Source organism: Sylvia atricapilla, chromosome 21 (assembly GCF_009819655.1).
Source record: "Sylvia atricapilla isolate bSylAtr1 chromosome 21, bSylAtr1.pri, whole genome shotgun sequence".
NCBI classification, from domain to species: domain Eukaryota; kingdom Metazoa; phylum Chordata; class Aves; order Passeriformes; family Sylviidae; genus Sylvia; species Sylvia atricapilla.
In genome coordinates this window covers 9,434,141-9,461,664 of record NC_089160.1, presented here as the reverse complement: position 1 = coordinate 9,461,664, position 27,524 = coordinate 9,434,141, and the positions used below count along the sequence as shown (strand labels likewise).

At 41.3% G+C, this 27,524-nt stretch overlaps 2 protein-coding genes and 2 long non-coding RNA genes across 6 annotated transcripts in view; 2 read left to right on the top strand and 2 right to left on the bottom strand.

Annotated features, from left to right (window-relative positions):
• Nucleotides 1-16,873, bottom strand: part of THOC2 (THO complex subunit 2) — a 43,875-nt gene extending 27,002 nt beyond the window's left edge. For 2 of the 3 annotated variants that reach the window (XM_066333732.1, XM_066333733.1), the window contains exons 1-10: nt 16,705-16,872; nt 11,011-11,066; nt 10,563-10,654; nt 9,427-9,478; nt 7,258-7,328; nt 6,481-6,602; nt 5,644-5,777; nt 5,345-5,511; nt 4,620-4,712; nt 2,362-2,517 (exon numbers count right to left, since the gene is read on the bottom strand). In XM_066333732.1, the coding sequence (XP_066189829.1) occupies nt 2,362-2,517; nt 4,620-4,712; nt 5,345-5,511; nt 5,644-5,777; nt 6,481-6,602; nt 7,258-7,328; nt 9,427-9,478; nt 10,563-10,654; nt 11,011-11,066; nt 16,705-16,766 (1,005 nt within the window). In that variant the 5' untranslated portion in view covers nt 16,767-16,872. Of the gene's footprint in view, nt 1-2,361; nt 2,518-4,619; nt 4,713-5,344; nt 5,512-5,643; nt 5,778-6,480; nt 6,603-7,257; nt 7,329-9,426; nt 9,479-10,562; nt 10,655-11,010; nt 11,067-16,704 lie in introns of all 3 variants that reach the window. The other variant, XM_066333734.1, reaches the window with a different exon arrangement.
• A 386-nt stretch (nt 16,874-17,259) lies between these two features.
• Nucleotides 17,260-21,206, top strand: LOC136370372 (uncharacterized). The gene is made up of 2 exons (XR_010745165.1): nt 17,260-17,503; nt 19,918-21,206. It is a non-coding gene; the product is annotated as an uncharacterized lncRNA (long non-coding RNA).
• A 298-nt stretch (nt 21,207-21,504) lies between these two features.
• On the bottom strand, nt 21,505-22,629 carry LOC136370378 (proline-rich protein HaeIII subfamily 1-like). Its single transcript, XM_066333745.1, has one exon. It carries the CDS (start codon nt 22,627-22,629, stop codon nt 21,505-21,507), a length of 1,125 nt encoding a protein of 374 aa, XP_066189842.1.
• Nucleotides 22,630-23,171: 542 nt separating this feature from the next.
• On the top strand, nt 23,172-25,139 carry LOC136370373 (uncharacterized). The gene is made up of 3 exons (XR_010745166.1): nt 23,172-23,883; nt 24,327-24,447; nt 24,960-25,139. It is a non-coding gene; the product is annotated as an uncharacterized lncRNA (long non-coding RNA).
• Nucleotides 25,140-27,524: the final 2,385 nt, after the last annotated feature.

Genomic DNA, 27,524 nt, shown 5'->3' with positions numbered 1-27,524 from the left:
ATAAGAGGAAACAGGAATCTGCAATTAAGGTCATGCCTTGAAGCACTTTTTCAGGGGCATGGTATTGATATGTTTCATTGTTATAAATTGGTTTTCCCTGGCCTCCAAGATAAAAGTCTATTCTTAAGTGACTAACAGTAAGGAAAACGAGCCGTAAGTAACTACAAGCCTAAGATGATGTTTACATTCAGGGAAGGAAGATTACAACTCTAGGATAAAATATTTCTATTATTTTTAAGCAAAATATAATTTTATTTAAACAACACAAGCAGAGAAGACCGACTGACAATAATTAATTAATAATTAATTAACAAAACAAACAGTTTGCATGGTTTTAGTGGCTTTTTTCCCCTTTTAAAACTTTAACAGGGGCAAACATTTTTCTGATAGTTTTGAAGATATAGAATGGCACAGCACATGGTGACACACAGAAGAATGCTCCATAGCCAAACCAAGGAGGTCTCTGCTCATGCCGAACGGAGGGAGCTCAGATGCTGCTTGGCTTTTGGGTGAGCCAGTTCTGCCAGGAGCTCTCCAAAAGTCAAGATGTGTGTGCACAGAGGGCTCAGGCTGGAACTGCAGCCAAAGCCATCCCTGCTGCCCACACGGTGACCTGCATGGCCTATCACAGTCATGGCAAAGGCATCTCAAAAGGCAAAATGGGCAGCACATCTGTCAAGACTAAATCCTTCATATTAGAGTCATGAGACAATAATGGATTTTAACCACACAAACTAAACACTTTGTGGATTTAAAAGAAAAGTCAGGTCAGTATTTTTAAACACAGTATTCCTTATGCAGGCATTTATTCCATGACACTGTATCAAAACCAGTACAATGACATGCTTGATACAGTGTGCCTGAACTTAGGCTGACAACAGCTTTCACATGTAGTTAACTCCCCTAACTGCTATGGAGTGCACAGCTAAGCACATACAAAAATACTTCTAACACAGAAACAAGCTTTTCAAGAAAAGATTGTACTGCATAACAGTGTGTGCAGCCACAGAAATAGGTTTCTCTTAAGTACAGCTCTTGATTTTCCCATTGCACAGGCTCGGCCTTTGTCATTTTAATCCTTCAGAAAAATGCTGCAGTTTCTGCTAGAGCTTAAAATTCTCTGGTTCTTAATTCTAAAGCTTAGCCATGAAAGCTGTCTCAACTCCTCTGACATTACTTGCAATGCACCCCATGTCCCATCCAGAGTTTATTTCCCATCAGAGCAGGGTGACAAACACTCTTCAGAAAACCCTGGCAGTCCCATCTGACAGCAGAGCAGGTGGGCCAAAGCTGTGTGGTAGAAGCAAAAGGGGATGAGAAATTTGCAGTGAGTGCAAGGAATCTGTTTAAGCTGCAGCTGTGACTGCAGTTGAGAGCCAGAGGGCAGTGACTGCATTAGGTGCCTGAGGGGAAAAAAATGGAATTAGATTTTTCAAGTTAGGAAAGAAAAATGAAAGGAGGAAGGAAGGTCAGAGATAACAGAATCAAAGAGGAGTAGAAGAAGTAGGAACAGGCAGACAAAGCAGACTGATAAGGAATGCAGCAGGATACAGAAATCCAAGAACAGAAACCATCAAGGACTGATGGTGACTCCACCTACTCCAGCATGCAACTTAAAAATGTATATACCAAGCATTTATTTTCCTTCTTTGTTTTGTTGTTGTTTGGGGTTTTTTTTGTTTTAAATAAGGTGTTTAAGAAGTACTTAAGTACTCAAAGATGACAACAGAATGGCCTCCAAGAGATTAAATAATTTTGTTTCCAAAATAAGGCTTGCACACACTAAATCAAACTAGACCTAGGGCAACATGAACCTGACATAGTAAGAACTGAAATGAAGAGTTTAAATTTACACATATGGAAGTAGAGCCTTAAAGGAAAGCACAGTGAGCAGTTACAACTCAAATCTTCAGTTATAAGCTCTGTCTACAGTGCAGGACAATTATACCAACATTCCTATGTTTGGCAGCTCTTTATGTCCCCATTCTTGACTGAGAGAACTAATGTCCTTATTTTTATGAAATCAACTAGGATTATAGTATCATGAATGCTGGAAGTGCAGTTAAAGGCTGTCAAGTGTAGAAATGGTGGGGCATACTTAGAGGAGCCAATACAACAAAAAGGGAGGGAAGAAATCAATTAGGCACTGAACCAAGAATATTTTCTGTACAGAAATCCAGAACAAACCCCAAACCACGCATTTTTGCACATTCAATATAACAGAAGAGTGGTTGGAAGACAAAGTCAAGCCACCCAAGTACAAAACTCTTTTTCAAATAAACACAGGTATGTTTGTATAACAGTTGTTTTGCTTAATGTCATTCAAAAAATTTTACTGAAAAGAAATTTACTCAGTCACACCTTTTCAGTTTTCTCCTCCTCTTTTTCCTTCTCTTTCTCTTTTTCCTCAGTCTTTTCAGATGATAAGACGACCATTGTAAGTTTTCTGACAATTTGTTTGGCTTCCACTATCTCCCGCTTGTGTTCCTCAATGATGGCATTATCCCCCGGGAGGAGCTGGGAAAACAGAACATTACATCTGAAAACTGAAGTCACCAACTGCTACTGTGGATCACCTGAGCCTGGGGATGAACTTGGTACTTTCTGCTTACTAATCTGACAGTCCGTCAGGGGATCAGTTTCTCTTCCTTGCTGCCATCCCAAACCAGGAATTACACTACGAGCAGACCAGTCTGAAATTAAGGACTCAGGAGAAATAATACCACACTATTCTTCACAACCATTTGTTGTCAGAGCCACCCGCCCTCAAATTCAGCTGTAGCTTTATGGTGACAACTACACAGATCCTGCATGGTAACATTAACACAACTCAGTGCCTTTAATCAAAGAGAATATTCCAAATATTGCTCATCTAAAGGTAAGAAAAATTCAATCACCAAGGGAAACCAGGTAACCTACCTACCTGGTACACACTTACTGGAACACACTTCGATTGTACCTTTATTTTGAAGAAATACCATTTAAAGCTTATCAAATTTTTTATTTCTTAGCAATGTGTGTTAAACACGCGTATTATTTGTTCTTTAAAAACCATCTTAGATAAAGTACCTAGTATGAAAAAAATCTCAGCATAGTCTTGTACTTGAGAATATTCAGGGTGAGGAATATAAACCTACACTCGGAAATTAAAAGGTCAAGTTGTGAGACAAAAAAAAGCTCTTTTTCTGACAAAGCCAAATTTCAATTTAGCTCCTGAAACCAAGATCATGCTTTCCCTGCAAGTAAGTAATCAAAACTTACTGCAGAGTCATGACCTCTTTGATACACTCATCTTTTCTTTTAATGTTTCTAACGAGAAAATTTTTAGTGGTCTTTCTTTGCCCAAACTGATCATTGAAGAAGGAAAGAATTCCTCCATTTCATAGAAATTTGAGGAAGAACAAATCCCACTTGGAAAGGTAAAAGGTTTAAGGAGCTGCATTTTTCTCATCTGAAAACACAGGGAAACTACTAAGCCTCAGCAGGAAGCATCTGGTGTGGAAGTTCAATGAGTAAATTTTATCTCTAGGATGCCATACATTGTATGTGGCTGTCTGTATACACACACATATATAACATATATGTTTATATATAACATATATATATAACGCATGTAACAGAGAACAGCTTCTGCAGCCTGGAAGGACAGGGAGGGCACAGACAGTGCTCTGGCATGGGAGCCACACAATGAGCACCTCCAGCCTCAACACCTACATGCTGATTATCTGATACTTTCATAGCAAGTTAAATGAAGCCTGAACTGAAAAGTTTAAAAAAATGATACCATCCCGAACATGGAAAGTCAGAGAGTGGCAGAGAGGTCCTGGAACTGGACTGACAATCACCATCATGCAGGTGGACAGTGCAGGTGACTGCAGAGGGCCTTGAGACTGGCAGGAAACATTTCCACACCTGCACAAGTCTGAGCTGAGATTGCACAGGCAGCCGGAACCCCAAGACTGAGCATGGTTTGTAAGCTCCAGACTCTCTCTCAAAAACAAGCATTATCGTCTCACATTCCTCACTCCACAGCAATTATCTGAGCCCTGCACTCCTACTCCTGCCCCACCCAACACGTTTTCAGCCAAAACACTCCTGTGGAGCAAGGGACAGTCACTGACACGTCAATACTGATGAGATTGTGACCAAGGCTCTGAAATGCCACCCAAATTTATAGCAGCACTACCTTCCAAAATGTAAGCATTTTTAAAAAATAACCCCACTATTAAACTAAAAGAATGTTTGGAGCTGATTGTCCTACCACTCTTCTCAAAAACTGATCTTGTAAAGCAAAATTTGACAGGTCTAACTCTTAAAGAAGATCATTTAGGCATTTACCTCCAACTTCCTATTCTGCCCAGAAGGTAAATAATCTGGAGGATGTTACACAGATAATTCAAACACAGTTTATCAGCATACATATTTCAATGTGTGCTTACTTGAATATTTGGCGTTAAGAAAGCACTGACAGTTTTAAGAGTCACTAAATACTGTACACCTACAGGTATTACACAGAATATCATGAATCTGAAATTTTAGAAATAGGGTCAAGTATCTCATTTTTTGGTTCTTTAAAAGTTGTTAGCTTTGGCATCCAGCAGAGTAATACTGTCACTTACATGAACATAAAGATCTTCCAAATCTATGAGGTTATGTTGCAAAAGGACAGCAGCAACTCTGTATAAGGAGGAAGGGGTCTCACCACTTGGATCCTAAAATGGACATCAGAAATTTAAAAAAAAAAAAAAAAATCAGACCACGGCAGAAGGTTATGAAACAGGAACCACTAAATTCCTGTTCAGATGAAACATATTAACCCACAGTTCTCCTTGTTACCATGTTATTTAACTGCTATTACTGCCAAGTCACTAGAGCTAAATGCAACACACATTCAGTATTTTCAGAAGCAAAAACTTTATCTTCACATCCTATGGTTCTTGTATGCAATTCTTAATTATACATTTATAAAAAAACCCTTGAGTGTATTATCAAATATCTACCATGACTCCCCTGCAAACATGCTCCTCACTCCTGGGCATAAGCCTTGTTTATAATGTACATTTCTTTGTTCATGCCAGTCCTTACACAACTCTACAAGTTTAAGTGGAAGTTATCAAGATTGTTTTCAGCTCTTTTAAGAGAACATTAAGCATTCTCCTGTAAAATACAGTAAGAGACTGCCACTCAAATAATGAAATTATTGCTTTTAATACCAGAATTTTATAACTTAAAAACTAATTTCTATGTGTAAGAAACACCAACCAAACCAAACCTGCAGAAAATCTGTTACCACTGACTGTGGTTCAACCACAAACCCCCAAAACTAAGAATGGAAATACATTACCTGATAAAATTTGAATTTGAACCCAAGGATATGGCATAGAGTTTGAGGTTCACACATGTACATGTAAGACTCTATCAGTGGCACAAAGAAATCATCATACTCAGGCCTGCACTCATAGACTTCTAGGATGATATCCAAAACTCTGTTAGGATCAAGATTGAAACATCCTAGTGGAGAAGGACAGAGCAGAAAAGTTTAACATTGCTGATTTTCATCTTCACTCTGTTTCTAAAACACAGTGTGTGTTCTGTGATCATACAGGAAAACCAACGCCCATATTCTTGCAATAAATTCCTTACCTATTAAAGATTTGATATTTTCAAGGATTAAATCACTAGTGATATTTCCAGATAAGTCTTGACCCAGTTCTGCAATGAGCTTTGCATAACCTTCATTCTCCTCTCTTAGCAAATTAAACTTCTGTTGCTTATAACTGCAAATAAAGAGAAATTAAATACTGCTGTGTAACACACATCTAGTGAAATTTATTTATGCTGTTAGCAATTTGTTATACAAAATGCTAATTTTGAACACATTCTTAAGAACTTTTTTATTTACCTGAGCCGTTGGAAAAACTATTAAATGCAGTATATGAATACCTGTAAGGTATCAAGCACTCTCCAAAAAATCCCAGCTCTTATTTCAAATGCAGACAACTAAAAAGATTAGATTTACACTGAACAGGAAAGCTTCCTCTACACACTGCTCTAGAGAACTGCTCTGTGGCAGTCCATGCTTAAGAACCTCTTCTTGTTATATACCAAATAAACATAACCCACATTGCCCAAACTAAAGTAACTATGTTTGCCTAGTTATGAAAACAAAACCTATTCTTAACTGATGCAAGAGCAGTAACTAATTTTGTTACACTTTGTAAATTCACATATCACTAATAAATATTAATTAATCTGTGTATATGGAATCCCTGCAGCAAAAACAATAGCTAACATAAGATTTTATACTTCTCAAGAGTTTGAAAACTAAGGGCTAACAAGATTCTTTTGTAAGGCAAGTAAAAGTGCAACAAAACATATTTCCCAAAGAAAACTGAGTACTTGGGAGAAAACATTGTTACCAGAGTAATCACCACTGCCCCTCTCCACCCATTCCCCAACAACCCCTGCCCCAAAACTTACAATAGTTTTGTCTTTATTTTAACAGATTTTTGATTGAACTGTTGAGACTGCTTGATGAGTCCCAGTGACTCCAGGGTCTCTGGATCTAAACGCTCCTTTAGGACAGTGTCAGATACAAGATACTGAAAAACACCAAAACCACACAAACTTGTCAATTACAGAGCCCTAGAGACGACACAATTATTACTTTATGCTACACCTGCACTCTGCCTACAACAGAAAGAGTCAGCATTGTGCTTCAAACACAGAAGCAGCCAGAAGTGACACACTAAGAACTGAAACTGGAATTTTACAGTGCTAGATTTGATATCCAAGAGCACTTAAAGAAATGAGCCCTAGAGTCTAATTGCTGGTTACCAAGTAGACATTGCATAACATCCAGGGACATTATTACCAAGAACTGCGTATTTACAAAGCTTACTCTTTATTTTTTAAAAAGTCTTGCTGTTTCCATGCATTTAGAAATGCTACTTCTACACACAGGAGGACGTTACATAATGAAGTGCAACTTAAAGCATTCTTCAGAAGCAAAATTTCTGCTGAACCTGCAGGTGGAAAAATTTAGGTTCTCTCAAAACTCTTTAAAGAACTCAAGGGAGAGCTGTACTACACTCTTCTATCAGAAAACTTTGGAGATTAATTTTTAAATTAATTGGGCATTTGGAAAACACTCTTATAGTCTTTTCTGGAGGAAAAAAAACAGGCTTCAACACTCTTATTTTTGTTGTCAAATTTTGACATGCAACTTTGCCAAAAGACTTCCTAGGTGTAACTTACCAAACAGGCCAATACCAGTTGTGTAAAATGATCCCTCTTATTTTTTTCTTCTAAACAACTTGTTTCAATATCTACAAAAGAAGATGAGGAGAAAAAAAAGCAATTTTTACTTGTGAAATGTAGAGAGCTTCTTCTTTCAGTAACTATTCTAATAAATGCTAATAATAACACAAGGCAAAGAATCTTACAGATAACATGGAAGTTTCTTGCCACTTCCCACCCACTCATCCCCCATTGGGTTCACAAAATATTATGGTGACAATTCTCACACATTCACTAGCCTCATGGAAAGGTAACTTTTCTTGCCATTCTCTTTGCTGCAGTAACTTTATGGCAACCATTAGAGATCAACAATAAGCACAAAACTGGAAATATGAACCACTGAAGAGAACTGCATGATCCTGGCCTTAAGATAATGTTCTCATCTTTTCCCCTGTGGCTTCAGAGAACTTCATTTACTCTCTGTCTGCAGTCTTTCACCAGCTGTGGTTCTGTATCACCAATAATTTCTTCTGTATTGTCAACTACTGAAAGCAATTCCCTGCTATGGGAGGACAGCCTATGGAACACTGACCGGGGAGCAAACCACCTAAAGCAGTTTTAGAAAAGCACATCACTACAAGCAGTGAGGAGCTGCAGAAGGAGTAGAAAACTCCATAAAAGAATGCAAGGTAGACGTTACAATAAACAACAAACCCCACCACACACAGCCACATTAAAATCAGACCCACAGAGAGAACTATCAGCAACAAAGATGTGAGAAAGAAGACCCCAGAGAGACTGAAAACCAGGGATGTAGCAGGGCAGAAGTGGAGGCAACAGAGCAGCCAAATCAGCCTGGACCTCAGCAGCCAAGACTCTCAGCCAAAGAACAAGTTGCAGTAAAAAAATTTTCCAGGGTATGTGGATGAATGGACAAATCCAAGTTCCCATATATTGAAACACATAAACAACTGGGGAAAAAAATCCTGACAGCAGCAAATACTGATTAGAGTAAAAAGAGGAAAAAAGCAAGAGTCAAAAACTGATTAGAGTAAAAAAGAGGAAACAAGCAAGAAATTGTCAAATGCCCTTTGCCCCAAAGTTTGAAACCCAGCTCCTCAGCCATACCGTTCTCTGCTACCAGTGAAAGCAGGGCATTTGGCTACACACTAATTTAAAGTAAAAATGGGAAAAGAAAAATAAATAGAAAAAAGCAGACAGACAGAATAGTTTCAGTTATTCATGTAGTTCAATAAGCAGCTAATTCAAGTCTTCTAATGCAGATTAAAAATGAAAAGAACATCAGTGTAACACTGCATTATGAAAACTACTATTACAAAATGATGACACAAGCAAACAGAATGAAACAGTATGAATAAAACGAAGTCAAAGTTTATCATTCAGATGTATAAAACCAAGGCCGCACATGCAAACTTAATGAGGGGCCTCTCTTCACAGGCAACCACAGCACAGAAGATGCCTCACTCCTCCAACACACAGAACACACAGGATCTGTGATGACCAGACCAGCTAAAGAATTCTCTGAAATCTGCTGAAAAACACAGACATGGAACAAGACAGAAATTGCAGACAGTTAAAGCTGGAAGACATGAGAGCAACAGCTTTGGATCAATATTAGAACACAAAAATCCAGAAGTTATCACCAGAATAAGACGTGCACATCTTTAAAGCCTGCTCAGCTGGCAGATAGTGACTCAGTGCCATTTGCCTTTAGATTTCTGGACAATCAGCATAAGCTCCATTTCACTCACAGTGACTGTACAGACAAAAATAGTTACAGAACACATTCTGAGGAGAAAGGATCTACCTACCAGTAAGTCAACTTTTATTTAAAATATTTAAGAATGATAACATCACTAAGCCACTGATTCCATTAGCTAACATCCAACATTCTTACAAGCTAGCTCCTTTAACTATCCTTGGCAGATCAACTTCCACTGCCTTTAATAGGCAAACTTCTGGAAACTATAACAGAACAAAGCAGAATGAAAAGACATTAACAAGTGAGGTACAAACACACTGAGGAAGAATCAACACATGCCTTGTAAAGAGAAATCATGCTTTACAGATTCAATGACACTTCCTGAAGAAGTCAACAAGCAGATAGTCAAAACATGAATTTCTCCAAATGGGCTGCACTGCTGAAAGGAAGGGAAGCCAGCTTACCTAATATGCAGAACACATCAGCTAGGATAGAAGGCATGTCTTCTCGGAATTCCTAAGAAACAAGATCCCATTTAATGAACACAGAAATTTCAGTATGCACACCTAGAAAGTTTTTACATTATATAAAACAACACTTAATCAGAAAGTTCAGATTAATTCATAATTCTTATTACCTATATCATTATTAATGAAGATGCTTAATTACTGACTAATATCTAATGTAAGTGCTGTACTAATTACTGATACACAGTGAAACTTCATAACCTTGAAATGTAATTCAAGTGTCTTTTGTGACCAGGAACAAAACCCTCGGGTCAGTGCCTCCACCTCTTCAGCCCTGTGGGGTGAGCAGAAGCCCAGAAAGGGACCTGCAGCTTCACCATTTCCTACAAGATCCAACATTTCACAGGCCACCCCAACACCAAGGTGCCCTGCAGCCTAGCCTTCCCTCAACACCAGTGCTCAAGTTCAAAAGACCTAAAAAGGTTATGATACATTACTGCAACTCATTTTTCCTCAATGTTCCATACGCATCAAAACAGCAACTTACCAAAAAAAGAGAAATAATTTCTAAAATATTTTAATGTATTTTTCCTAGTTTGCTTTTTAAAGAAACAGTGGTATTTGGTAAGCTTGGAAGCACAGATGAAATTACTGCTTTCCCTATTTTCTCTACTTATTCAAAGCATTTTAAGAAAACCCTTTTTTAAACAGAAAATAAGTCTAATGCATTATTTCAAGGGCCATCACAGAACCTGGACATTCCAACAGGGAAATGGCAGGCACACTGTAACACTTAGAAACACCAGTAGGTGGCATCACAGATGTGCTGCATGAGCAAGTCACATTCATTTCTAGTATTTATTAACAACTTCAGTCTTCATGTGCCTTTAAAAAGTGATTTAATTTTAACTTATGCTGAAACATCTATTCCTCACCATGAAATGTAGAGGGAAAAAAATGAAACCTTGCCAGTCTACTTATATATCAAGTGTACCCAAATGAAGAATTGGACAAGAATGACTTTTCAGACACATCAAAGAAAAATCTCTTGAATATTCTCACGCCTGGATTTCACTTGGGCTTCTATAAGAAAGATTTTAGTAAGTATGCAGTGGTTACAAATATATACTTACTATGACATCACCAAGAACATTAGAAGCTTGATCATGCTTTAGGTTTCCTCTGACAACGTGGTAAGCAAGCTCATACAAAGCCTGCTGAATATCTGTTGAAAGACAAGAGATGACTAAGGAGCATATTAACTAATCCTTTGTCTAACTGCTAAAACAATGGTTACAGAAATGCTGCAGACTTCAGACAACAGACAAGTACAGGGGATGTCCCCTTACCAATTAAGGGGATGACTTTGTTATCACTGATAGATTAAAACTGATCATCAATATCTAACATTTCACAGAAGCATACAGTGGATCTCTGCATTTGCAGTATTCACCTTTAGCACACACTAATGGTCACCAGATGTGAATGTTCCAAGCAAATACATGCAAAGGTACCACAATCAACTGTTTCCAGGCTTGGCTTTCATTTAACTAAAACTAACAAACAAACCACACAACTCACCTCTGAAACCCACATCATGGTTTTTGTTTTCACTGAGAGCACGACAGAGCTGCACACTAAAATAAAACAAATTAAAAAAAAATCAGATATTAGCACACAAGTGTTTTGGGGTTCTTTTCTGCTTGATGCTCTGGCTAAAACAGCTTTATATTTGGGTGGTTTCAACGGATGACAACATTTTAATTTTCCCCAAGTAAACCCTAACTCAGAGAACTTGTACGGCAAAGAAACACAAGATTCCCAATAGATCCCATAGACATATAAATATTCTTCCCCACATTACAGCTCCTTGAGAAAAGTGAGAACGTGAGGCACTGTGGAAGCACTGAAGTCCCAGCAATCACCTCTTGTCATTATCCAGTCAGGAAATGCTTCTCATAGAATTACTGTAACCACAGTGGCTTTCAAATTCCTGCTTGTAAAAAACTTGTAACATTAAATTACGTGTATGATTTCCTCACGCAATGTTTCACCAAGAGTACGACAGAATTTTTCTTTATCCGGGTCCCTAAAAAAATCCACTCTAGGAAGCAAAAACCTGTCATGTTGCATTGTCACTGGTGGCTCCCTCACCCAAACAGCCATATGCAAAAAGCACTCTGAGTCCTGTGCAGACTGTTCCATCAGATAAATTAATAGTTCTCTGTGTTAGGAAATAAATGCCTGAAGAGCAGCCTTCTCCACTACACCGACATGCTTCAAGACAGAAGGATCTTCCCTCTTCTCCACCACTACTGTCGCTCCAGCAGGAGGTTTCAAATGCAGTTTCATACTTAAAACTGACAGGATTTAAAAAGGGTAGAGATTTACCTTTATCATAACCGACACTAGGGAATATTTTAAGAACTTTTGTCACATTTGCACATTTCCAGCCCAAAGTTCACATATTTCTCAAAGAATCTTTCACATGCAGAAACTGAGGAGGCTCCCAGAGTTGTCTCATTCCCACATAAAATGGCAAGACCACAGTTTGCTGTGGGAGCTGTTTTAAGCTTTCTCAAATAAGGCAGATATGTACAATTATTACAGAGGCTTATCATGAAAAATAACAGTAAAAAATAGTTCTGTAGCAACCCATTACTCATTCCATTTGCATCCTATATAGATTACCACTTCTCTAGCAGGACTAAACAGCTGATCCAGCAATCAAAGAATTATAATTGGCAAATATAAGGTAATAGACACTCTTTAGACTCCTGGAAACCAGGGAGTTTCACACATAACAATCAGCAGAAACACAGAACCTCAGCAAAAAACAGAGGTATGGCTAAGATGTCCTACACACTATTGAAGAGAATGCAATCTATCTGGAAATAACCAGAATAGAGACAGCAAAACAGGGGAATAAGTATTTCAGTTTTCATTACTGGTAAGTAAACTTTTTTTTTTAGACTAGATTTTTTCCCCCAGCTGTCACCAAAGAGTGTATCAATTCAATAATAATCATTTTTCTTAAATTTTAATTTTTCCTTCATAAAGAATGTACCCTATAAGCACTCATTTCTAAGTTCTGTATACAAATAACAGCAAAGTGAAACACCAGATTCCAAAAAAGAATATCTGATACACACTTTGGCCCCCATGCCCTAAGATGGTGTCCTCAACCAGGTTACAAGAGCAACAACCCTGTCTGCTAGCACTGGTAAGTTCTTTTAAGTACATCTCAATAGAAAATCAAGAGTTTCAAGCCTTTTCCATTCTTTTTCCAGCAATATCAGTGTTAACTACATAACATTAAGACATAAATCTGTTTGATCAATATAGAAAAAACTCTAAGATTAATCTGCAAAACAACATGCATAATATTTGCAATTAGAACTCTCAAATTATTAAAATTGGAGGAAAAAAATAAGGCAAAAATATTTGTTTTAATGATTCTATTCTTTTCTGAAGGCATTCTCTCAAAGGAAGAGCACCTTTCCTGTAGGTGCTGCCAGCTGCACCCATTGAATGGCACACTGCTGCAGAAATGGGACACATCCACAAACACTTCCTCCCTGCTCAGCAGCACAGTTTTAGCCCTCCCATCATTACCTCAGTGCCACTGACAAACCTGGCAGAAAACTGGTGAAAACCCAAGTCCTTCAGCCACCTCTGCAAGCTGAAGCACTTCCCAGGAGGCCACAGAGGCACCCCAGGGACTGAAGACAAGGCAGAAACCCTCCTTTCCACTAAAACCAAGCTGAGAGGTTAGTTCATCTAGCCTTAGCTAAGTGCTAATTAAAACAAATCAAAACAATTGCACCTTCACCAGACACAATCTGCCAAGCACTCATTTGACTTACTACTCCAACATGGTAGCTCATTGCTGGAAGCTTAGGATGGAGAACTTCCCTGCTCTACTAAAACCTACATCTCTTCATCTGAAAGTAAAACTGTGCCATGAGTGTAGAATACCATTTAAAAATAGGACAACCTAGAAAGTAAAAACATTATTTAAAAACACACACAGAATCACTTTTGAAAACCAGAGTTTTAAAGTTCAATTTATGTTGGCCTATGATGGGATAGACTAACAGAAAACAGGAATTCTGAAGCAGTGTGAACAGGTCTGCATGGCAGAGGCAGCAGCAGAACTGAGGCTCCCAAGTCAGACCCCACATCCTCCAGCCTCCCTCCCACTCCCACACGGGGATTAAGGCAGTAATTCCCACGCAGTGCACGGGCCTGCTGGTAGTCAGTTATCTGCAGAACGCAGGTAGTTCTTCAGTGGAGATAAAGTACAACCAATTGCATTTTGCAATCCGGATGGCACAACTACAACCCCACTCCCTTTTGCTGGTTCTCTCCGCTGGCAGGAACAATGTTACAGTGCTGGGTTAAAGTAACAAACAAGCTGCAAGGGCTTGAAAGACCCAGTCTCAACATTTCACATTTGCAGAATGCTAAGCTTCTTCAGTTTATGTTAAGGCTTAACATATTGCATAAACTGTAAGGCAGGTAGTGTATTAAAGCCCTCCAGCCACACTAAAGGCTCTCTGATGTGTTGAAGCTGTCACCAAACAAGGAAAGGCACCGGTGACTGTGTGTGTTATAAATGCCCACGTGGGCTGCAGGCCCAGAGCAGCACCATGCCATGGAAAACACATTTTCATACAAAGACAGCACACACTGGTGGATCTGCAAAGAGTCCACACTGAGCTAAGTAGTCACCATCACACTTCACCTGCACACCAGCAAATAAATGAACAGAACTAGTGAACTGTACCGAGAGAAGGATCTGAACAGCAAAGTGACATGTGAGATGACCACATCCTGACCAGTGTCGTTTTGGCAGGTACATACACATGAAACCACCACTTTTATGTATTTTTATTAGAGACTATTACACATCAGTAGCTTGATTAATTAAATTCAAATCTTGTACAGTTTTGAATAATGTCTTGGAAGCAAACGGTTACCACTGCATTACTAATTAATATTATGCCACTCTAAAACACACAAAATCCTTACCTTACCTTCTGATTTCTGGATAGTACTGGTAAATCATGACAAGTTGATCACATAATCAAAAATACCACACCATTCAAAAGAAAAAAACAGAGAAAACATAGAGCAATTATCTTAAGCATCCATTATCAATCCCAGTAGAAGTTTAAATGCCAAATTAAAACAAGCCATTTACGTCTCTCAGTATAGTTTCACCTCCTCCCAAAACATAGAAATGTGTTTTCATTTAGGTAAGTACTAACTGCCAAAATACTGTATCAACTGATCTAGCCAGATCATGTACACCATTTCATGCTCCAGCAAGGAAATATTTTTTCCATAAGAACTAAACTTTTCTATTAATTATGAGGAGATTTTATCCCCTTAAAATGGCTACAAAAGCCTTCCAAAGTTTTTAAGTTCTTCTGTTTGTTCTATTGTTGCCTTAACTTTGAACCACAAAGATCAAGAGTGAACTTAGGCCCAGACCTAATTTTTATTCTTGAACATACTGGTATTAGATAAATAACGCAATAAAAATAAGTAGCGTTATTGGATTTATTCCCTTTTTAATGTTTAAAAACACTTCATGTGTTTCATTCTGAAATGATAACACCCCAGCTCTGTCTTCCTATAGCAGATCAGGAGATAGGAAGTTTTGGAAAAAGAAACAAAAAGTTATGCACTGAAGACTCTCCCAATAAAGCTGGTTTCCTAAAAAGTTCCTTAAATATTGTCTACAGGTATATACTTTAGATTCTAGAAAATAAGTTCATGCAGATTCCTCGGGTTCATAAAGCTACCACTGCCACACCTGACAACTGTTCTGCAGACACAATTACACCTCGTTTAAAACACATGGCCTCAGCTGCAAACTGCTCTTTCAGTGTGCCTGGAACACCATGCAGGCAGTACTCCAAGTGAGGTGTGAGCACCACAAGTACAGGAATCTAGCTAATCAATTTGTGTTATTGGTCCCACAGCACATGAAACTTCCCATCACGTTTAAGAAGTACTGCTCACGGGAGAGAAGAACCCTGAGAAGTTTTACCGCGGTCAAGAGCTGAGGTAAGTTGCCTCTTACAAAGCTCCGAGTGCTAAGAACCCAGTGAGAAGAGCACAGCTGCCATTTACAGGAGCAGCTATGAAATGTCTGTCCTCTTGCACACTCCACACAGCCCTCACGTTAACACGGCAATGCTTCCAGCATAACTCAACCCAAAAAGTACACGGCCACACAGGGGGCCCCCTTCACCACAAAATGGAGGCTCTGGAAAGAACAGCGTTTTGTGCAGGGATTCTCTGCGTTCTCTAATCTCCAACCCACTGCCATTTCTTTCGTGGACTAGGAAAATTCACCGCCAAAGCTACACAGCCTTGCAGAAAACACGAACAAAATCAAGAAAGGTTTCTTTAAGTGATCCCTTCAACATCCATATTTAACACTGCAGGACTTTTTATTTACAACGAAAAACAAAAGCACATGGAAGAAATAAAATAAGAATACAAAATTACATATATTTATATAAAAGAATATTAAAAAAACATAGTTAGTGCAGAGGACACCCCTGTTTAAAGTAACAGAGTAACATGAAATGACCAAACTGGTGAATTAGCCCCTCAAGAGCTGTTCCCCTGAAACACAACAATTAGTGAACCTGTCACACTGACATGGCTTAAGACAGACACAGGCCCAGAATGGAAAGCTCCTGGCGCACCTGGATTAATTTGAGAGGTTGCAACCGGACCCCTCCGAGCACAAAGGTTACTTTGTAGGATACAGGCATGACTACCTGATCACATTTGGCCTGCACCAAAGAGCACGGGGCCAGTCCCACCGGAATCGCTAGAAGGCTGGGATGGCGGGCTGAGGCCTGTGCCACAAAGGTCAGTACTGTAGAGCCAGCGACACGGGAACGCTTCAGGGTCCGTATGACCACGGGGGGCGGCTGAAGGCGAGCCCGACCCCCGACAAACCCGGCTCGGAGGCTAGAAGGGGGCGCTCGGGGCGCCGGGAGAGCTGGGCCCGGCCACGGGGCCGAGCGTCGGAGGAGGGCGGCAGCGCCGGCCGAACCGCACGGGAGGGCGGCCCGGGCCCTCCTCTCCACCACGGTCTCGACCTCACGCGCAGCAGCAAGGACGAGGCCCCGAGCGACGATTCGTCCGCCCCCGAGCCCCCCCGGGCCGGCGAGGCCCGAGCGCCCTCGCCTCCCTCCCGCAGGCCGCAGCGCCCCGTCCCTGCCCACGGCGAGGCCCCGCACTCACAACTCGCTCTTGCCGCCTTTCTCCCAGTTCTTTATCCACTCGGCCGGGAGCAGCGCCGCCATCTTCCCCGTGCAGCGCCCAGGGCCCGGATGGAGCAGCGGCGGCGCCGGGTCAGAGGGGACGGACGGGCCGCGAGAAACCGCGGGACGCGGCCGCGCCGTGCGGGGAGGCGGCCGGGCGGACTGCGCCTGCGCGGGGGCCGCGGGGCGGGGCCGACACCGCGCCTGTGCGTTACAACGGCCGGGCCGGGGAGGGCGGGGCGGGGCGGGGCCGGACGGGGCGGGGCGGGGCCGGGGCCGGGCGGGCGGGGCGGGGCCGGGCGGGCGGGGCGGGGCCGGGCGGGGCGGGGCCGGGCGGGGCGGGGCCGGGCCGGGGCCGGGCGGGCGGGGCGGGGCGGGGCCGGGCGGGGCCGGGCGGGGCCGGGGCGGGGCCGGGCGGGGCCGGGGCGGGGCGGGGCCGGGCGGGGCGGGGCGGGGCCGGGGAGGGGAGGGGAGGGGCCGGGCGGGGCGGGGCGGGGGCGGGGAGGGGCGGGGCCTGCGCCTCAGAGCCCCGGCCGTGGAGGCGCCGTGTGGGCGCGTTGCTTTCCTGGGCCTCAGGTGATTTGCGGTGGCACGGTGGAATCTAGCAAAATGTATTGTGTGCAAGGATGTGTGTAGGGCCAGCTGTGTAAGGCCTGAATGTAGTAATGTGAGATTTTGCCTTCACGGTGAGGAGGAAAAGACAGTGGTGGAGAAATGCTGTAGAATAAGGTCATCAGGTCATTGCAGGACCAGCAGGTTAAATCCCAAGTTTACTTAAGGTATCTAAACCTCCTCTTTCTTGAAGTATATTGGTAACAGACTGGGACCGGCTGACAATAGAAGATGGTACATGCAATGTAGAAATACACATGACAGAAACTTTTAAAATCTACTCTGAGAAGAGTTTGATTCCACAATATTCATATTATGCTATATAAAACGTTTAGTGGTAGAATTTATATAGAATATACTCTAATTTATTAATATGCATTATATATATATGATATATAAGCTCTAAAACATACACTATTATGCATTTTAATAAAGTGATGTAGGCAAAGCAAAATATTTTTAAAATAATTATGTACCAATTCCTCTTCAGCATAATATATTTTTGACACAGTGTAGGCTTTGTTTCAGGCTATAAAGTCATATCCAGTTTTGACTTATCCTTGCTTTTGTGGTGGACCTCTTTATGTAGTGAAATATCTTTCTCATTACCACCTGATCTTAGCTGAATTGGGAGGAATTCCTAGGTTAAAAAAGAAGACTTATATTTTAGTTCTACAAAACAGCCTTTATAGTTTATTCTTCATCTTTTCATGAGGCTTTTGTGTACTAGAAAAAGCATGCTGGGCATCCTAAGATTCGTAAAAATGAGTCAGAGAACCTTGTTAAAAGCCAGGACAGTTTTGTGTTTCCCTCTGTTATTTCTACAGGTTGACATTTACCTTTCTAAATAATGGAATAAAATAAAATTTTGAAAAGAAGGAAAAATGATGCCTTTAAAGGCAGGATATGTCACAGCACAGTCTTAAATCACCTACTGTGCTTCCTGCCTGAATAAAGAAGTATTTTGCAGGCTTTGTCCCAGCTACATTAAAGGAAATTCCCATGTCACCACTATGGTAATGGCTGGATAGCAGCGGGAAGTTATTTAACTGAGCACTAAATACCAGGTTTTCAAGGGTGTAGTACATTATCCAGCAAATACATAGCTAGAAACATATCAGTGGTAATTGGATCTTATAAAAATATATTTATTCTTGGTTTTCCAAGTAAATACTACAGACATCCATTGGGAGAGCTGGAAATGTACAAAAGCAGAAGAAATAAAATACTCAACTGCTCATTTCCTCTGTATTAACCAGCTTCATGGAATTCATGTGACAAGGCAATCATTCTAAATTCCCTTTTTTTTATTCCATGGCATAGGTGCCTTGTGCTGGTTTATTGTGAGAGGTTAATGGTATTAATGCATTGATGATGAGACAATATGATCTGAGAATATAAATCTCTCATGGATAATGAGAGAGTAAAACCTGAATTTGATAAATCAGGCTCTTAGCAACATGGTCCACACCCTTGTTTGGGCTGTGTACCCCAGATACCAAGTGTTTTAAACTGAAAGTGTGTCTGTGGCTAATGATAATCATGTCAGAGAAATTCTGAACCCCTGGCTAAACTTGGGGTTTGCAGACTGTTAGGAGTCAAAGAAGCTGCTTGTGGAACTCTCAGTCAGGATCCCAGCCTGGAGAGCAGCCTGGGGCACCTTGTCCATTGCTCTCCATTCTGCTGCTGCATCTCTGATAGTTTGCATGACTTCAAGGTCAGAGGATAATTAAATTCACCTACATGTGAAGAATATATTTTTAAAACTTCTACAGTAATATAAAGCATTTAATAAGCTTACTCTGCTAAGATTTGGGTGGTCATGCTGAGTTGCCCATATATATGATAACTCTCAGACATCATCAACAGGATGCAGGGATAATTAATGTGGGGATAATTAATTCCTCTTTGCTCCTCTCTGGCTCCTTTCTCCTGTCAGGGCATGCATGTAGAAGCATGCATGGAATAGGCAAGCATTGCCTTGAACTTGCCTTTTTCTACTTACTGTATCAGACTTACATACTACCTGTGTGCCAGCACTAATATTCCAGCATGATGGAATTATGAATAGAAAACCGTGTGTATAGTCATCTGTCATATGCTTGCTAAGTCCAAAGTTCTGGCTCTAGATAATTATTTCTTGCATTAATCAGTTCAAATAGAACTAAGATAAATTACTAGTTGCATTTTCCTCTTCATTTGGCATTTATCTTAGCTCCTCTGCCCAGTAGATTGTGAAAGAATGTAAACAGTGTCTCTGATTTGACATCACACCAAAGTGAACTTTTAGCTGCAGCATACTAAGTCACCAAAGGAAGAGTTGATTTTTACATGTTTCGATGGTAACTTTTCCCAGGGCATGTATAATCAAGTTCAGTACTGTTGCCATTCTTTAATGGCTTTAGTTTTAATGAGGAGATATTTTATTGCATTGTCTGATCAGCAATGGATTTGGGAGTTAGAGGAATGTTTGTCCTGCATATGATTTCATTGCTGAAGTTGAAAAGGATCCTCAGTTTTTTCAGCTTTTCCTGTTTCTGTGCTATAATTATGCCTCTATTTTCCTTAAACTTCCTTTCAGACTCCTCCACTGCCTTCATGAAAATGTGACGTTTATCACCTGCTTGCAACAAAAAGAAAGAATGTACTGTAATAGTAAATGCTGTGGATAAAGAGAGTGTTCTACTGCTTTGAAAGAGAGAATTGAATTTGATTTTCTGTGCACCAGCATATAAATGCATGGCTTTCCTGTCAAATGACTGCATCTCTCCTTCCAATGGTGGTGAAAGCACTGGATATAATTCAAGGGAAAAGACAGCTTTCAGACATCTGTTGCTTATTAGTTATTCAATTTTCTGTTGTCATGTTCATGAGGAAAATGTTCCTTGTCAGGTCACCATTTTGTCATTTTTCCATATTTGATTTTCTTCTTTGCTGCACCTCTGAAATCCCGGCTCTGGATTGCATAGCTTTTTTCACTCCATTCATTAATCTGGTACTAATGGTCCAATTGATTAGTCAATGAGATGAATAGGAAATAAATCACATTAATTTCTTAGGTATTATGTCAACAAACACAGTTTCCCATACGAACCTCTGTGACCCTTGACCCATGGCTGACTAAAAAGTTTGTGGCAAAGAACTGTGTGCTAAGTCCAGTTTATGTTTATCTGGTTCAAACAGGTTGTAAATGATTGAAATTTTTAACATGATTGTGTAAAGAAGATTTCAAAGAGACTGTACTTTTGGTATGATCAGATTTTTTCAGTTTTATTTTATCTCTTTTTTTTTTTTTTTTTTTTTTTATGGAAAGGTTTTCAGGAGGCAATCTAATCCAAACTTCTGCAGGGGTGAGAGCTTTTTGATTTAAACTTTTACCATTGTTCTTGGTTTAGACATCTAAACCTGAAAGTGGGTTTTTGCAAAACCACTCGGTGGCCTCTGCAAACAATCTGCTTCATTTGGAGAAGTATCAAACCTCAGCAGAGCAAGGGCCCTTGTGAAAATCACTGCTAATGAATGTATTAATTATGTGGTATGACAAGGACTTAGAAGATTAAATATTCATGTTCACATTGCAGTGTTAAGGTGCAAACCTCTTACTGTGCCAAAGATTGTTAAATAAATGATCTTGGCCTTGGACTGATGTGGGATAAGTTTAGATGGATGTGTCTCAGTACTGCAGAAGAACTGTTTATTTCTTACAGGCTCAGCATCACCATCGTGCTGCATCGCTAAGTATGATGTTAGAGATTGTGGGTCATTCTTTTCTGAACCAAGAGCGAGTGGTATATGGAATTGCATCCTAAGTTATTGAGTATTGTTGATTACTGAATAACCATTATATATGTTTTTTCATAATCAATCAAAGTGAGTTTGTTACTATTTCATTACACTGTATACTATAGTTACTTGTAATAACTAGAAGCTTTGAATCAAACTGGGGTCTTAGTAGGTGCCGGACAACAAAGTGAGAAGCAATCCTTACTCAGAAGGATTCAGTGTAAGGCCTGGAATCTGCAAACATTCTAATGCATTGTGTAATTACACTGTTTCTCCTGAAATTGTCCACACTCTCTGCCACAAGTCTTTGGAGATATGTGGTCTGAAAAAAGTGACTCGCTATTGTTGGCATGCACAAGGGGAAAACAAAAACCGTTTGAGAACATTATTCCAAGTAGCTGAGTTTTCCTGAGGATAGCAGAAGCAGGTCCCCGTCATACAACATGACACCGTGTGGAGAGGCCGGTGTGACAGGAATGGGCTGCTGGAGGTGCTGGGGGAGCAGAGGCGAGGCCGGCGCGGAGCCGGGAGCGGTGGGACCGAGAAACGGAAGGAGCTGAGGAGTGGGGCCGAGGGGGCCGCGGAAACTGAGGGGCTGGTGGCGGCTGAGCGGGCGGAGGGGAACGAGGAGAGGGGCTGAGGGGGCTCGGGGGGCTCTGGGGCCGCGAAGCTCAGGGGGATGAAGGGCTGAGGAGACCGAAGGGCTGAGGGGACCGAAGGGCTGAGGGGGCCGAAGGGTTCGGGGGCCGAAGGGGCTGAGGGGGCCGAAGGCTTCGGGGGCCGAAGGGTTCGGGGGCCGAAGGGTTCGGGGGCCGAAGGCTTCGGGGGCCGAAGGGGCTCGGGGGCCGAAGGGTTCGGGGGCCGAAGGGGCTCGGGGGCCGAAGGGGCTCGGGGCCGAAGGGGCTCGGGGCCGAAGGGGTTCGGGGGCCGAAGGGTTCGGGGGCCGAAGGGGCTCGGGGGCCGAAGGGTTCGGGGGCCGAAGGGCTCGGGGGCCGAAGGGGCTCGGGGGCCGAAGGGGCTCGGGGCCGAAGGGTTCGGGGGCCGAAGGGGCTCGGGGACCGAAGGGGCTCGGGGGTCGCTGTGCAGTTCCCGCCCGCTGCCGCCACGCGCCGCCCTCCGCCGCAGTTCCCGCCCGCCGCGCCGCCACCGGCCCGCCAGGGGGCGCTGCTCCCCGCGGGCGGCGCTGAGGCTGCCGGGAGCCGCCATCTTCTGGAGAGCGCTGCCGGCGCGGCCCCGGCGCGGGGAGCGCACGGGATGGGATGTGCCCGGTGAGTGCCCGCGGCGGCGGCGGGACCCGGAGGTGGGCCAGGCTCCCCGGCTGCCCGCGCTGGGGGCTCTCGCTGCTCCAGGCGGCTCGGCGGGGCGCTCGGCGTGGAGCGGGGGGCTCGGTCCCTGAGCTCTGCCCCCGCCGGCGCGGCGGGGCCGGGGATGCCGAGGGCCGGTGCGGCCGCCGCTGCCCCCGGCCGCGCACGGAGGCGGCGGGAGCGCTCGGCCGCTGAGGCGTTGCCATGGGGACGGGAGCGGCCGGGCCGGGGCGGCCCCGGCTCGAGCCTTCAGTCCTGCTCTTGGCAAAAGAGGATGAAAAAATTTCTTTGCCAGTAAGCGCTTCAGTATCCTCTGTGGTTCTTTTGACATACTTGAAGAGTATCTCTCCTTGCCCACTCTTTTATTTTTTTTATTATTTTTATTAAGCCCATCACCTTCTACATCGGCTTATTGTTAATAAAGATGCGGTTTTGTTCGATTACAGTTATTATTAAGAATTCTATAGAGAGAGGTTCACTCAGATTTTCTTTCAGCGGTAATTTAAGTTCAGGCAGTTCCGTTTTGCAATGTCTACGATCGTATGCTTATATATTTCTCTTTAACGGTAGGTGTATTTCTGCTTCTTTACTACCTGTCTGATGCTTCCGTCTTCCTGCTGAAAGCCCTATAAATGAGTGTAAGTTCGCATTTTGGTATGGGTAGTTTTTGCACTGTTTTTAACCTGCATCTGCTGCAAAATGTGAACGGGTTTGCAGCACCACTTTAATTATCCCTTCACTGCTACAGATTTACATTGCAGTTTTAATGCCAGTACTTCGTGTAGTTAACTGGAAAAATTTAGTTTCCTAAATGAACATATAGAAACAAAGAGATCTTACAGTAGATCAATTTTGAAGGAAAAACAACCAACTGCATGAAAAAAAAACCCTTTTACCTTTTTGCCAAATACCTTTATTTTAATCTAATACCTGGACAAAGAGCAGTAGGATACAGGTGAATTACTCATTGTTTATCCTGAGGCAGATCACTGTGTCACAGTGAAGTGTTGTCTCTAAGAAAGTTTTTGTGTGATGGGTTGGTTGGTTAAGCTTTTATTTGGATATTTTTCATTTTCTTAACTGCTTCGTTTTGCTATCTGCTCGATTGGTTTGCAGTTTTCTTTGCGGTCTTTTAAATAATCCCCAACTACTTCCTCTCATGAAAAGCTTGCCACCTACAGCAGCGGCCAAAAAGGGCAAAGGAGTAAATTAATGATTGTTCTGCACCTCCCCTGGCCTTGCCCTTTGCAATCCGCAGCAAAAGTGAAAGAATGCTGATGAGGATGGTTGGCTGTGGGTTTTTTTGACTCCTCCCACTGATAAGAGCCAGACTTGCATTTGTTATCAAGAGCAGCGAGGAAATACGTGTTCATATGTCAGTTTTAGAGGTATGAAAACGGATTTCACTCCACGCCGTGTGTGCCTGTGATTGGACTCCTCTCTGCTGCCGTCCTCCCAAGGTGGGTGGTACAGCTGCAGGGAGCTGAAGACTCCCAGAAATCCAATTTATAATCAGATACAGAATTTCCTAGAAGAGAGCAGTCTGGAGCATGGGATTTAATTCTGTCTGCATTGCTTTCTTTCTCTTTTCTGCTGCCCTCTAGTTTTTAATTCCAGGATTTTGGTCTGTTGTCTTTGGATGTTCTGGAGTATCCCAAATTTATGTCCCTTGCCAGTTCTAGTAAAACATCTACATTTCTGACTTTCCCTGACCTCAAACTCTCTCAGCTTTAGATTATATTTTAATTTGAATTTCTTGGCAAAGTGAGAGAATTTTAAAATATTTTTTTTAGTCATAAATAAAATACAGCTTTGAAGTTGTGGCTTCATAAGCAGTGCTGAGGTCTTGTGAAAAAGATTTTTAGCTTTTTTTTTTTTTTTTTTTTTTTTTCACTCCCAATAGGAATTTAAATATTGGAATTTTTTCTAAAGCTTGGTGGAAAACAGCAATGAAACCAGTATCTGCTTTGATAAATTCTTTGTTATACTTGGTCTGATTGGATACTAATTCCTTAGGGAAAACTGTTGTAGGTACCTTTTGTATTGTTCTGTTTAACAGTGTTTAAACTTTTTATTAAAAATTAAACCTTAGCTGCTTTTTATTTTTCATAGCATGGGGTCTTTTTTACAGAGTTCTAATCCGGAATATTCTGAGCATGATGATTTAAAGTCAGCCTAGAGAAACCACAAGATTTTCAAACTTGTTTAAAAAATGTTTAATACTCAGGAAAGAAGATGCATCTCAGAGCATTGCAGATTTTAATAGGCATTTTTTACTACTGGCTGTTCTTTTTAATAACTCCGGTTTACACGGTAATTTTTTTTTGTTTCTTAGCCACAGGAGTGGTATCTGTCTTGGGCTACAGCATGCCAGTTTTTCCTATAGCTGGTATTTGCTCCTTCCTTCTCATAAATACAGCTAAAGTTCTGATGACATTTAACTTCTCAAAAAGGATTATTTTTCTCTGCCCTTAGCAGCCATGAATCCATTTTTTTTTTATGTCTCTTTTCCATACCATATGACTTCTTCATGGAGAAAAAAAACTCAGTGTGGAAATAGTTCTCAGAATGGTATGTTTCTGTTGGCCTGGTTCTGTACGTTTTGGAGATGGGGAGAGCCAAGAAGTCTGTGTGACTGAAGTCAGAAATTAGGGGGCTGTAATAGTGTCCTGTAACCTTGAGCAGCCGCCTGATTTCCTGTGGTGACAAGCCCTGATGGGAGGCTGAGCAGGCAAATAAAGCTCAGCTGATTGGGTTGTGTAAGCTTTGGCACTGAACCAGGAGGCATTCTGTACATACACACCCTGTTTCTAAAATAAATCAGAAAGATCTAAACAGAACTTATTTTAAAAATGGCTGTTGATAATTAGATACAAGCAGGCTGAGATTTGCAAACACTATTTAAATGTATCATGTTTGTGGTCATTTTAATCTTTACAAGCAGGTTTTCAGTCAGCAGTACCTTCCTTGGTGTAACTGCAGCTGAGCAGGCAGAACTGAAGTTCATTTCAAGTGCCATGTGCATAATTTGTGTGTCAGCTGGTACAGTGTGTTCTGTCTGATATTTACTTGGTGCACTACTCACATTTCAAGACTCAGTCACAATAAACACTAACACATACCCTTTAGTCTGCAACATGAGGCTGTGCAAGTAGATTTCTGGCTTGGAGGTTACTGCCATGCTAGTCATGTAAAAGAATTAAAAATAACTCCTTATAATGCCAACCTATTTTAGGGTTAAGGATAGAAATAGTCATATCTAGTAAAATATACTTGAAAGGGAAAAGTGACTTTTGTACCTTTCCTTTGAAGCTTTTCAGATAAAGCTAATATGATCATGTATTTTTACATAAAATCCATACCTGTTAATATTTTTAAAGCTGAATTAGACATGTTTGTTTTGCAGATCCACAGTGTACAATTTTCTATTTTGGATAAGTAAACACTTCTGCTATATATTTTTGTCTCTACTTTTCCTTCTGAAACAATCAGTCGGCTATTTAAATTGGTAATTCAGGTTGGCGGGGGTGGTGTCTTGTGACTAATGGCCTTCAGAGGTTTAAAAGCAGGATTAAACTTGGCTCAGCTTCTGGAAGCCTTTCAGGCTAAAATAGACTTTGTTTGCTCACTGTATAAAAAGATACATAATGCTTCAATAATAGTTAAAATATCCAGGCTTTAGAAGTGAAGATGATCTTTAACATTTCTGGGCTTTCTGCCTTTAATTCACATGTGATTAATTAAAACTTTTGCAAAATGGCTTAATTAACTTCAGTATACTTAGAGTATACTCTGACCTCAGGTTGGCTACTGGTGTATATTGTAAAGTCTGGTGTGCCCATCTTGGGTGGCTGATTTTTGTGAATTTGTGTTTCTTAGATGTAAACGATTGAAAAAATTTACCCTCACACATTTTTCTGCTGCAGTTAATATCTGTCTGAGTGCTGTTAGGACACCAAAGGTTGTTCTAAATCATAATTCCAACTAACTAGAGTTAGGTAACTGCTAAAAAAACTCTGCAGAAATACTCTTCCTAAGCTAGCTGTAATTTAACACCTTGAATAGTTGCTTTTCACAGTTGTTTGAAATAGAAATAGAAGAACATGATACTTTATTTAAAGTAGTACTAATGTGGTATATAAAACAATACTTACACAGGAAAGGAGTTTGCCTCAATGCTTGATAAAGGTGTTTCTCATCAATAAAACTGTAGTGAAATGTAAACCAGCCATGGTTTTTTCAATGGACAGTTTGAGAAGGAGTCTGAAGGATGTGAGCCTTTGTTTGTGTTCTTGTAGGAAGTCTTTTAGGCAGCAGATAAGAAAATTGCTGTGCAGCTGACGAGTTTTGAGTAATACCAATTCTTTCATGATGCAGTGTAGTAGTGATAGATGCTCAAGGTCACTTGAGATCTTTACAGGAACAGTTCTAGAGGCTTTAAAGTAAGGTTTTATGAAGAAAGAGACATGAGCAATAAACATGAAAGCTTTTAAAATTTCATTACAAAAAACAATTGTTTTCAAAATATGTATGTGTATAAAATAATGTTTTATGACAACTTCGATATTACTAAATGTAATTACTGGTTTGGGTTTTTTTGTCCTTCAAAGTCAAAACAAGCATATAGGTCAGATTTGTGGGTCAGTCAATGCAATTTATTCAGATGCTGGTTTTGAATTTGCTAAGCTAAAGCATAAAGGCACGCTACAATTCCTGGTGTTATTACATTAGTCATGAACTGACAGAAGGAATTAGAGTTGGTGCTCACAGCTCTGTGCCCATGATTACTCAAACATACAGCCCAGGTGTCTGATGCTGCTTAGAGCTTAATTATCCCTGTCATCGTGGCAAGGAGCAGCAATCCTGCAATACATGGGCGTTTTCATTTCCTCCTCCCCTTTCTGAACCCTAAAAAGGTTTACTAGGAGCTGAATCTGGTGTTACAGAGGTAATCATTGTAACATCTGCACTGATGTTACAGAATGCATAATCAGAATTAATGCAGGTCTTGAGGAAGCTATAACTTTCTAAGTTAATAGTTGGCTTGGTTTGGGAAGACAGGTGTCTGCCAGGGAAAGCTGGAGCCTCCCTTGGAACGGAG